The 12,927-nt window shown below is 41.0% G+C and overlaps 1 protein-coding gene across 2 annotated transcripts in view; it reads right to left on the bottom strand.

Annotated features, from left to right (window-relative positions):
* Positions 1 to 12,927, bottom strand: part of LOC124711979 (X-linked retinitis pigmentosa GTPase regulator-like) — a 340,089-nt gene that overhangs the window by 303,423 nt on the left and 23,739 nt on the right. For both annotated transcript variants that reach the window (XM_047242261.1, XM_047242262.1), the window contains exon 5: positions 7,562 to 7,720. In XM_047242261.1, coding sequence (XP_047098217.1) covers positions 7,562 to 7,720 — 159 coding nt within the window. The remainder of the gene's footprint in view (positions 1 to 7,561; positions 7,721 to 12,927) is intronic.

Genomic DNA, 12,927 nt, shown 5'->3' with positions numbered 1-12,927 from the left:
CGCCGTTTCTTTGTTATAGGTGTTTACGTCACTCTAAGCTGAAAATGCATTACTGTACTGTGTCATGCATTGTTTGTCGCATTCTGATAGTGCGCGTTTACGGCCTGTCGCCACTCGCGGCATGGCTTGCTTTTGTGCGCACTATCGCAGCTTTTTAAAAAAAAAGAGAGAGAGAGAGAGAGAGAGAGGGGGTGAGGAATCGTCTCATTAGCGAAACAATGGCAAGAGACTGCTATTTGTTGTTACTTACACTGCTGCTTTCTTTGATAATGATCGACAAGAACCAAATAATACACTGCGTATGATAGAAGATGTTCTGAACAAGAGTTTAGCGAAAATTTTTCTCCGTTTGAAAATATTTGCAGGCGCCTCTTTAGTACATTACATTCTGTACAGAAATTAGAATCATCTTAGCTTTAAAAATCTAGTCAATTGCTGTGCTTCATTTCTGACTGTATCACTATTAGGCATAAGAATAATACGAATATAAACATGACATGATATGCATATTCTTCCGCGTTTGCTGTTGTCTCACTCTAGTTTCGTAGTTTATTAGGCAGACAGGATTTAAATGAGATAGCAGCAAACACGAAACAATACATGGCAAAATGTTTATATTCGTATTATTCTTATGGTGAAGAGAATACTGCATGTGATTCACAATTCATAGAAGTTCCTATTAGCAACCATCTCTTCTCACAGGGTGGAAAAAATTCAGAACGTAGAGTTGCCCATATTGACAAACATCCCAAACAGTCTTGCCAGTCGGATTTTAGTAGTACATTGAAATGCTGCTACATTCGAAGATGAACAATAAGGAATTTGTATTTACTTCGTTCGATAATGTATGAAAATGCAGTGGTCGAAACTCGAGGTGGAGAAAAAAAGCTCGTCTTCCACCGTTTTTTTTAATTTACTTACTGATTCAGAGGATTTGCTGCCAGTATTTATCTGTGTGCCTACAAAGCATGCCTGTGTAGCGCTACATATATTCGACGGCAGAAATTAGTTGTGGCGGCACCCACCAACATTTTTCAGAACTTCCGCTTGCTTTGCACTCGATTCTAAGCCGCAGGCGGTTTTTTTGATTACAAAAACCGGAAAAAAAGTGCGGCTTAGATTCGAGTAAATACGGTAGATTCTCAACTTTTAGCAGCCAGATCATAGAAAGCATAGCAATTGTCAACAAATAATTTGCGGTTCTGGTGTTTCAGCAAGTTATCTACATGCCCCATGATGATATTACCACTCATATATAAAGGGCCATCTTTCACTATTGCCCCTACAACCACGTAAATTTTGAAATCTTACACAAATCCACTTACTCCAACCCATTCAAATACTTTTGCTCCACATCGATGTGATTTTGTCTTTATCTATTGCAGCACAGATGTGTGACTTGAGTGGAATCATCATCTCATCTCCTGAATTGTACTCCTCTGGTTCAATTCTCAGATTATTATTTCTAATGGAATCCACAAGGTTAACTCTGAACAATTTTTCATAGCTTTGTGTTCTCAAGGAATCATATTATTATGCCTTATAAATAAATAAGTCATGTTACAAAATCAATCACATTACGTAGTTCCTTCTACAGGGTCATAACAGGTAGAAGCAGCCCCATACATCCTACTCTTTGGCACTGGAACAACTCCAGCTAAAATTTCAATTTCAAAGTACTGTGACATTTCAATTGTTGACGGACTTCCCTGTTTTTTAGAACATAGATTTTTTTTTATCTACTAGGTTCTGAATGCTCCTGCAACCCATCATTTTTCTAAGTAATTCAATGGGCTTAAGTCCTCATTTGGAGGATCAGAAAATATGGAATTATAGGGGAGTTTCGTCTAATTCTTCTTCCTCCTCCTCTGCATCATCATCATCATCATAAACACTTTCTCAGGCAGCTGCTTTCAAAATAGGTTCCTCCTCATCAACTATGATGTCAGCATCTTCAAAATAAGAGATGTAATACCTTCTTCAGATTGTATACAATTTATCATCATATTTGTTACTGTTAACACATGTAAAATGTTTAATGTGGATAGCAGGAGCTAAATAATGTGCTTAACATCTGTGTAAGCAATAGCAAACAAAACCATAATACTTTAAAATACGCACATGACAAAGCTTACCGATTCCAAATTGGATCACTGTTTTCTAATGACGAAAATTCTAATTTAGGGAATACATTTAAAATGTAATATATGCACATTATTCTCTGCTTCTGTAAACAACAGAAACTGATAAAAGAAAGTGTGTCTATGTATAATACATACCTGCTCTTAGGAAAAAATTTCCACCATCCTGTTCAAGAATGCAGGAGAAGGCACATCGGACCAGGAGAAGGCTACATCGTATTTGGTGGGTAGTCACATAGAAGGCGTCAATGAGTCGGGGCATTGACAATCACCCATTCTTATGCCAGTTCATAAGAACAGTATCAAACAAGAACAGGATCATCAGGAGAATAGAAAAATTGTGTAATAGTAACAGCAACATTAAGTGGATTACAAAAATCAAGGAAGATATGGATGAGTTACAGATTACACTGGAAGACCTAAGAAGCGAAAGCCGGCTAGTGTGGCCCTGCGATTCTGGGCGCTTCAGTCTGGAATCGCGTGACCGCTACAGTCGCAGGTTCAAATCCTGTCTCGGGCACGGATGTGTGTGATGTCCTTAGGTTAGTTAGGTTTAAGTAGTTCTAAGTTCTAGGGGACTAATGACCACAGATGTTAAGTCCCATAGTGCTCAGAGCCATTTGAACCATTTAAGAAGCGAAACAGACAAAATCAGGAAACTCGCAGACAAACAAACCAGACTGCAAATGAGAATCAACAAACAGACAATAAGAAGGGTGATTTCCAATGAAGAAAGAAGGACGAGATCCGAGAGAATGAAGTAGTACTGGGCTGACAGGAAACTGAAAAATTCTTTGTAGGAAGTTGGCTAGGGTGGTCCATCAAAGGCCATAAAGTGTAAATAATAATAATATATCTAAAAACAAAGATGATGTGACTTACCAAACGAAAGCGCTGGTACGTCGATAGACACACAAACAAACACAAACATACACACAAAATTCCAGCTTTCGCAACAAACTGTTACCTCATCAGGAAAGAGGGAAGGAGAGGGAAAGACGAAAGGATTTGGGTTTTAAGGGAGAGGGTAAGGAGTCATTCCAATCCCGGGAGCGGAAAGACTTACCTTAGGGGGAAAAAAGGATGGGTATACACTCGCACACACACACACATATCCATCAACACATACGTATATGTGTTGATGGTGTGTGTGTGTGTGTGTGTGTGTGTGTGTGTGTGTGTGCGCGCGAGTGTATACCCGTTCTTTTTTCCCCCTAAGGTACGTCTTTCCGCTCCCGGGATTGGAATGACTCCTTACCGTCTCCCTTAAAACCCAAATCCTTTCATCTTTCCCTCTCCTTCCCTCTCTCCTGATAAGGCAACAGTTTGTTGCGAAAGCTTGAATTTTGTGTGTATGTTTGTGTTTGTTTGTGTGTCTATCGACGTGCCAGCGCTTTCGTTTGGTAAGGCACATCATCTTTGTTTTTAGATATATTTTTCCCATATGGAATGTTTCCCTCTATTAATTCAAATAATAATAATAATAATAATAATAATAATAATAATAATATATACATACATACATACCTGATATCATTTTATAAAGTTCCAAGTGCAGATTGAAACAGGACAGGAACACCATGTGCATGCAGCCAAACAAAAGAAGGCTAAGACCTAATAGTCGACAGATATTGATGAATGAAACACTGCAATCCGTAAGATTCCATCTGAGAACAATCACTGAGTAATACAGGCTGAGTCATAAATTCTCTCAGCTGCAGAGATGTTGCTTCTGTCATCAGTATCACCAAGAGTCAGTAAAGTAGACTGATTGTATTCATACTGATTTGTAAGGAGCCAAATGCAGAGCAATTTACACTGCCCAGACAGTCGTCAACTGGCAGGAAATGAGATCATAACCACATAATGGGTAATTTAAGAGATCAAAAACTTATATTAATCCTGTACAACTTCCATAAAGAAAGACAGTAATAAACACACGGCTACATCTATACTCTGAAAGCCACCTTGTAATCTGTTGTTAAGGGTACATATGGTGCCATTATCTTGGCACTACCTTACACCCCCTCCCCAAGCAATGATTGTCAGTAACACTTCATATGAGCTCTAAATATACCAATTTTCTCATTGTTATTCATTTCGAGAGACAAATATGGGAGGAAGTACAATTTTGCCTTACTCTTCCTGGAATTTGAAAAGTTAACTTATTCATGAGGCACAACTGGAATTTGAACAGTGAACTACTTCATGGAGCACACTACCTCTCTTGTAGTGTTTACCACTGGAGTTTGTTGAGGATGATCAAATGCACAGGTCTTTTCTACAATTTGTCTTAGATGGTAATTACAATTTAGGTCACTCCATATGGTTAATGCAAGATATTTCTCATATTACCATGATTTGTTGCTAATAGTGTAACTTGTCTGTAGTGGATTACTTCATCTTTTTTTCACACAATACATTACGTCTGTTTACATTCAGGTTCAATTGTCAGTTCCTCCATCAGCCATCTGAGTCACGACATCTACAGAAAATCCTCCCGAAACCCACAGAAATAAATCTGTTCCTAAGCATAAAATTTTTGATAATAGGTTTGTAATTATCACTGTTCCTGAAAAAGTGATTTGACCTCAAGGTAAAACATATCCTATACATGCAGTTGCTATAACTAAAAATTTGGATAATTGTTCCAATTATTTATGTATGTATGTATGTATAGCTATGAACCATAGTAAATCCCTCATCCTGCATGTGAATAAATACAAATAAAAAAAAAAGTAGATACTCAGTTTTCATGTAAGGTTTGGATGATTCAACCACTATTTACTTTTTGCGAAATGTGAACTACACTTCCACTTCTAAACACTATTTCAATATCTGAGACGTAATGCTGAGCTAAAAATAATCCAGTTACTCATTACTAGGCATAGCCCTAATAATGATCCAAAATTTCATCAAAATGAAATATTTTTGGGTGCAGGTAAGTTAGCTAACATATCGTTAATAATTTTTTGATTATCAGGTTTCTTTATCATCATGGTTTATTTGTTATTATTATTAATATTATTATTAGAGTGTATTTTATTTAATGCAGTTCTTGCAACAAACAAATAAAACTAATATACCACCAAGAAATGTTAAAAATAAAAGATACAATAATGTAAACCTTTCTATTACTAAACCAGTAATAAATAAATTATAAAATTATTAAATAAATGAACAAAATTAGGTGTGGCCGTGCGGTTCTAGGCGCTTTAGTTTGGAACAGCGTGACCGCTACGGTCGCAGGTTCGAATCCTGCCTCAGGCATGGATGTGTGTGATGTCCTTAGGTTAGTTAGGTTTATGTAGTTCTAAGTTCTAGGGGACTGATGACCTCAGATGTTGGGTCCCATAGTGCTCAGAGCCATTTGAACCATTTAGTCAAACAAAATTAAATGATGAAAAACCCATGAAGGAGTAACAACAATATTATTAAAAAGATACGACTGCTTCTCACCATATAGTGGAGATTTTACACACACACACACACACACACACACCTGCTGTCTCTGGCTGCTGAGGCCAACATCTCCACAACTTAGTGAGTAGCAATCTATCCTTTCACAATATTGAAATAAAATAAATATTTATTACATTTGGTAGTGCTTCAATTATTATTTTAATCATTTCACAGGTTAGTTTTACCAAAATATAAGTTTTGGGGACCAAGGATAAGAATATTTTCCTACCCCTGAAATTTAAAATGTGGGTCTAGTCTTTTTTCTGGTTTACAAGGCTAACAAGTTTATATTTCTATTTTTATGGTCCATTTGGATGATGTTTACATTTTTTCTTTGAGACGTAAACACTTGTAAGTAGTTTTGCTGAGACTGGAATGTACTGTCTCTTCTTTACTGTATTTACATTATTTATAAATTGAGTTTGATTATGATAATCCTCCTCCTCATATTTTTTCAGTGTCTGAAAGAGCTTTCTCTCTTTCTATAATTCATTCTCATGGTAAAAATTTCTTCCATTCTTTCTTATATTTATGTTAAAATATTTATTTATTATTTTCTTGGTCCTCTTTATTTATTAAACAATTCTTGATGTTTCTGTTTAGTTTCCTTTTTATGATTTGTGTTTATTCTTACACAGATTTAAATATAATTAGATATTATTTTGGTACCGATAATTTTTCCTTCTAGTGTTTGGATTTATTCTTTACGATTATTGTTATAGGTTCAGTTTATTTATATGCTTATCTTTCTATTTTTTATGGTTTTAATTTTATGATCATGTTTTATTAATGTGATAGATTGAGTTTATTGTCTTCAGATTACCTTTATATCTGCCGATTTTGTCCCACTAAGAATGAGGAGCTGAGTTCTATCTGCAAAGAAAACCTGAATTCAGTCACAAATCTAGACTGATACATGGTAAGCTTGTATATTTTTCACTAATCAACAGTGCAGAACTGAATTGAATGTCTTTGGCAAATCAAGAACACTTGATACAACTGGGCATTATTGCCTACTGCTCTTTATAATATTAATATGATAAGAAGAAGAAGAAGAAGAAGAATGTAAGATCTTAAATTACAGTAATGGGTAGAAATTGGGAACAATGACTTCTGTGGCTGGCTGAAGAAGCATCCCATCATCTCCTGGAATGATTTGCCAAAACTGTCAGTAGGTGGAGCAGCTAACAGTGCTCATTAACAACACACCACTGATGTGAGTGACAAATGACACACACATCACCTGGCACAGAACAGGAGGGAAACCTCCATTAACACAGAAATCCCTAACTACCACCACTCATTCTTTTGAAGCCACAGGGACTAACTTTTCTAAATGACAGGTGAGGACATGGTCTCTATGTAAACGCAATCACTGCCTCGTGTTCTCAAAAAAAAATATCCATATCTTTGAAATTTGTGAATATAAATGACAACAGATCATGCGATAAGACTCTCATGACTTTGAACACCCAGGAAATAAACGTTGGGTATGTAAGCTGACATTGCATCATAATGTGACCCCATATGAAGTAAGCTGTGTAAAGTGTCACGCAAGTCCTGACAATGAGCAACCATCTTGACAGCGAAAGTAGATGCATTCCACTTTTTCAGGAGGTTATAAATATGAGACTACTTGATGTCTTATCTTTCACGTTACTTACCACATACCCACTGAAGTGGAGTAGAATCTTACCCCGATAGGAAACCATGACAGAATCTGAACACACTTTTCATATTTTATTTACAACAATTGAGAATTAATTTTTAAGCACCACAAACACTTTTCCCCTGATAAATTATTTGTTTTAGGACCTTCATTTGTAAGTTATCCTCATACTACTAGTCAGTTAAAAAGGTCTGTAGTTACTTAGAGGAAACATATTTATTTGAATGGAATCAAACGTGACCCAACAGGAACATTTTCAATAAACTGATCACATGTACTCTGGACTCACCTGACAGTGCCACAGAATGGCCACTGCCTGCTGACAGCTGGCAGACACGTCCTGCAGTCCACGAAGTGAGTGGTTGCGGCACTAAGGCATCGCCTGTGTAGTCTCCGAGCCCAAGCTGGCCATCACTGTTGGCACCCCAGGACAACAGGAAACCGCTATCTGGACAGCACAAAATTTAGTTTAAACTCATGAAACTGGGTGCAATTTTTTCCCTTTAAGTAAGGAGATATGTATCTCCCCTTAATGACAGTTATTAATTCAATGAATAATAGACACACTGAGTCATCAACAGGCCCATACAAATGCTGAAAACTTCGGTAGTTTTGGACAAATACTTTTCATCCAAAGTCCGCCCCGATAGCTGAGTGGTCAGCGCGGTGGTCTGTCATGCCAAGGGGCCCGGGTTCGATTCCCAGCTGGGTCGGAGATTTTCTCCGCTCAGGGACTGGGTGTTGTGTTGTCCTCATTATCATTTCATAACCATCATCAGTGGAAGGCAATGGGAAACCACCACTGGAATCACTTCCCTAGATGCTCATGAGGCTTCCCCATGACAAGACCTGCCGTAAGGCAGAACACAAAGTTTTTTTCTTCTTTTTTTGTTTTTCTTTTCTTTTTTCATCCGAAAGCTAGCAAAGGCTTCAATCTGGTTTATGGGCCTGTTGACTATTATTTGGTGAGTTGTTACCTTTACTCCTAAATTACTCACATTCTGCCAAATGTTTCACGCTAGTTATGAAGTCAAAGTCACATAAATTATGCAAGAAACTATTTCTGATCTCACAACTGTGGTACAATGATAGTGCAGACACACACACACACACACACACACACACACACACACACACACACACACACACACACACACACACACAGAGAGAGAGAGAGAGAGAGAGAGAAAGAGAGAGAGAGAGAGAGAGAGAGTTTTAAATTCACTTGCACAGTGCTTACTTGTTGCAATTTTGCCTTGAAAATGACAATACCTGTCAAAATATTAGATATTGTTGATCACAGCTGGAGCCCCATAAGTTATATGAACACAACTGAGCTTCTTGCAGTACCAAAATTTTATTGATCTTGCCCCTTCTATTTTTTTAAGTAGTCATAAAAGCTGAACTAAGCACATTATGAGGTCAGAAAGTAATAAAACCAGTTCTCAACATGTATATAAAATAGGGAATAGGAAAAGAAAAGGAAGGGATGGGTGGAAATTCTTGACTTCCAGCCACACAGGGAGTTGTTTCAATGCAACAGCAAAAGATGAAAACTTTTGCCAGACTGGGACTCAAACCCACATTTACTGCTTCTTATGAGCAGTCACCTTAACCGCTTTGGCCATCGAGACATGGGTCCTGGCTGACTCAAATTTCTAACCTATTACTTGCTGCAATGCAGTGCCCCTCATCCATTAATCCCCTACTTGCAAGTTACCAATTCCCATAATAGTTTGGATGATATTAGTGCATCTGCACTGAAACAAATGTCAAGGAGCCATCGCACTCTTACAGGAAAAAAGGCACTTAATGGATGATGAACACTGCATTGCAGCATGTGATAAGATGAAAATTTTACGTGGAGCTAGCTAACAAAGAAGTTGTTGCCTGTAAAGACACTTTACACATAGTGAATGACAAAGTCAAGCAGTTGGCTAACAAATTCTCTCAGTTGGCTGTGAATGGAGAAAAAAAAAAGTGGAACAAAAGTTAAAAGAACAAATACAACACTTTAGTGAATAATGTACAGACTGGTTAGCAGAGAAAGATAAAATGATTGAAAACAAAATCAAAATGAGTTACAGGACACTGTTAAGGGCCCCATTCTTAACATATTAGCAGCACTAGGTACCTCGGGAGATACTGTTTTCACAGAATTAGGTATAATCATCAGAAGAGTATTTACGACAGACTTGCCTGCTGGGAAAGAACAGATTACTCAGAAAATACAAAGTTTGGAGCAATTATTTCAAAACAAAGACAGAGAAACATATCACAGCTACCCACACTCTGTGTTTTCACTCAGTGATATAAGCAATGATGGCCCTGAGCAGCAAAACACAACATCAAAACAGAGTATATTCACCACCCAGAACACAACAAATTCCAGTAAATGACTCCAATTCATTAGTGCAGTTAATGAAAGATGAAAGCCTATTGAAACACAGGAATTTTCAGTTATTTAATCCCGAAAAGAGAAACCTACACCCGATCATTTTTCTCCGATCATTTTTCGGAATTTTTCCGCAATGATCGCCTGACAGGCAAAAGATACAGTTTGTAATTGGACATATTGTGGTGTCACCGCCAGACACCACACTTGCTAGGTGGTACTTTTAAATCGGCCGTGGTCCATTAGTACATGTCGGACCCGCGTGTCGCCACTGTGTGATCGCAGACCGAGCGCCACCACAAGGCAGGTCTCGAGATACGGAATAGCACTTGCCCCAGTTGTACGGACGACTTTGCTAGCGACTACACTGACAAAGCCTCGCTCCTTTGCCGAGCAGATAGTTAGAATAGCCTTCAGCTAAGTCCATGGCTACGACCTAGCAAGGCGCCATTGGCCTTACATAGCAATTGATACTTATGGTATAAAGCATGTCTCATCAAGAACGATGTATACAACAAGGATGGATTAAAGTTAAGTACTCCAAAAGCTACGTACTTTTCTTTATAGCATTCATTATGTATCCTGTTTCAGACCTCACGCCATCCTTCGTGTGTTTATAGCGTGCATTGCGGTCCCCTCAAATCACACTGTGTCGGCACTTCTGTCGACACATCATATGGCGACGAGTCAAATAAGGGTCTTGTTCTTTCTACTTGCTTACATTTACTTGTGTCATGGCTTCGCCACAATCTCCAGATGTACTGTCCGAATTTTATCGCTTGCAGAATCAGCAGACGCAGGCGTTATTGGATGCCCTTGGACAGCTCGTCCAGGATCAACATGCAATGCAAAACGATACGGCGGCCGTCGCTTCACCGCTACCGCAGCCACAACATGCTGTTGCACCCCCGTTCCGGCCGTTTGACCCAGCTAAGGAAACATGGACGGAGTGGTCACGCCAATTTGGATTTCATCTCGCCGCCTACAGAATTCAAGGTAACGAGCGGCAGCCTCACTTATTGTCGTGTGTAGGGGTGCAAACGTACCGTGTGATAGTGAAATTATTTCCCCGACGCGACATAGCAACTATGTCCTACGAAGAAATTTTGTCGGCATTGGACGCCTATTTCAAAGAAACAGTCAATGTAGTTGCAAAGAGGTATACTTTCTTTCGTACGAAACGTACGGCCGGTCAGACTAATAGGGAGTGGGTTGCAACATTGCAAGGCCTTACTCGGGATTGTGCTTTTGAGTGTGAATGTGGACTCCCTTATTCAGATACAATGGTACGTGATGCAATTGCACAGAACGTTTCTGATGTTCGTATACGGGAACAGATTTTGAAACTAGTTAATCCCTCCCTTCAACAAGTGATAGACATATTAGATAGACAAGACACACTTGACTTTGCACAGGAATCATTTGAAACTTCGCCAGCCGTGTGTCACATTAACCGGCCCGCCGGGCGCGCTGCACGGAACGATAAACAGCCCTCGCGCTCGTCCGCGCAGCTGCCGCCTAGCTCTCCACATGTGCCGCGCAAGCATACAAATGCAGTGAAATCATGCCCGCGGTGTGCAACTAGACATTCGCGTGACAATTGCCCGTCACGCCAAGCTATTTGTTTTTACTGTAATAAGAAAGAACATGTTCAAAGTGTTTGCCAGAAAAAGCTCAGATCAGACACTCTTAATCATTCCAGGCCCTTTGCTTCGCGCCGGAATCGAACCAAGGACACTCAGGCTCGTGGACCTTCGCCCGTGGACATTCATGTCGTTAATTCCACTCCGTCCAGTGCCACTTTCTCTAACAGTGACTGTGTTCGTCCCACAAAAAGTGTGCGTTGACGTCGCCGGAAATCACGTCAATTAGCAAGTGATGCTGTACCTGTATCAGTTCAAGTTGCACAAGACAGTCGCATTCTCGGGAGGACGCGTTGTTGCTCTTATTGTCTTCGTATCGCTCTCAGCCCCGAGATGGTCGCTCACCGGCTGAGTTGCTCCACGGTCGTCCTCATCGAACCTTGATGTCTTTGCTGCATCCGCCGCATCAGGTTCCTGCGCAGCGGCAGCCACCTGCTTTTGCTCCAGGCGACGTTGTATTCTATGCAACTATCGAGGTTCACGGCGTTGGCTCGCAGGGCACATTCTTCGCTGCCTCGGCCGCGCGATGTATTTGGTTTTGGGGCCTCTGGTGAGGTGCGTTGGCATCTCAATCAGCTGCGCCTCTGTCGTCGCCTGGGTTCTGCCGCTCCCCGTCTGCTTTCAGCGACGGTGCCGTCCGGTCAGCGCCCTGGGGACCCATCTACTGGCTCGCCTCATCCCCAGGTGTTACCGACGCTGCCTTCCATTTTGCCCCATGGTGACGCGCCGCCGCCGCCGCTTGGTCTCCCGCCGGCGCCGCCCGCATTCGACGCTTCGCTGCAACCGCCGAGTGCCTCCCTGGGTCACGCGCCGCCTATCGCTTCCTGTGACCAGATGTCCTCCGCCATGGAACTCTTGCCCGCTCCGAACCACATGGCGTCTTCGCGCGTCGGGTACCCCGACGCAATGGAGGTCGACCCTTCGGCCCCTCCTGTCTCTCTACGGGCGCATACACCGCATGTTGACGTGCACCCTGGACTAGATTTTCAGGCGTTTCCTAGCTCCCCTCGGACCGAATGGCCGGGTGCGGGTGGCACAGCCTCGCCTGTTGTTAGGCTCCCCACCTCATCGCATACGTCAACATGGGGTCCTCCCCACGGCGGGCGGAAGCCTTATAACACGACCGTTCGCCGATTTGCGGGGGAGGAATATGGTGTCACTGCCAGACACCACACTTGCTAGGTGGTAGTTTTAAATCGGCCGCGGTCCATTAGTACATGTCGGACCCGCGTGTCGCTACTGTGTGATCGCAGACCGAGCGCCACCACAAGGCAGGTCTCGAGATAGGGAATAGCACTCGCCCCAGTTGTACGGACGACGTAGCTAGCGACTACACTGACGAAGCCTCGCTCCTTTGCCGAGCAGATAGTTAGAATAGCCTTCAGCTAAGTCCATGGCTACGACCTAGCAAGGCGCCATTAGCCTTACATAGCAATTGATACTTATGGTATAAAGCATGTCTCATCAAGAACGATGTATACAACAAGGATGGATTAAAGTTAAGTATTCCAAAAGCTACATACTTTTCTTTATAGCATTCATTACGTATCCTGTTTCAGACCTCACGCCATCCTTCGTGTGTTTATAGCGTGCATTGCGGTCCCCTCAAATCACACT

The sequence above is a fragment of the Schistocerca piceifrons genome, chromosome 8 (assembly GCF_021461385.2).
Source record: "Schistocerca piceifrons isolate TAMUIC-IGC-003096 chromosome 8, iqSchPice1.1, whole genome shotgun sequence".
Classification (NCBI taxonomy): domain Eukaryota; kingdom Metazoa; phylum Arthropoda; class Insecta; order Orthoptera; family Acrididae; genus Schistocerca; species Schistocerca piceifrons.
Note: the sequence above shows the minus strand (reverse complement) of the source record. Positions and strands in the feature narration are given on the sequence as shown.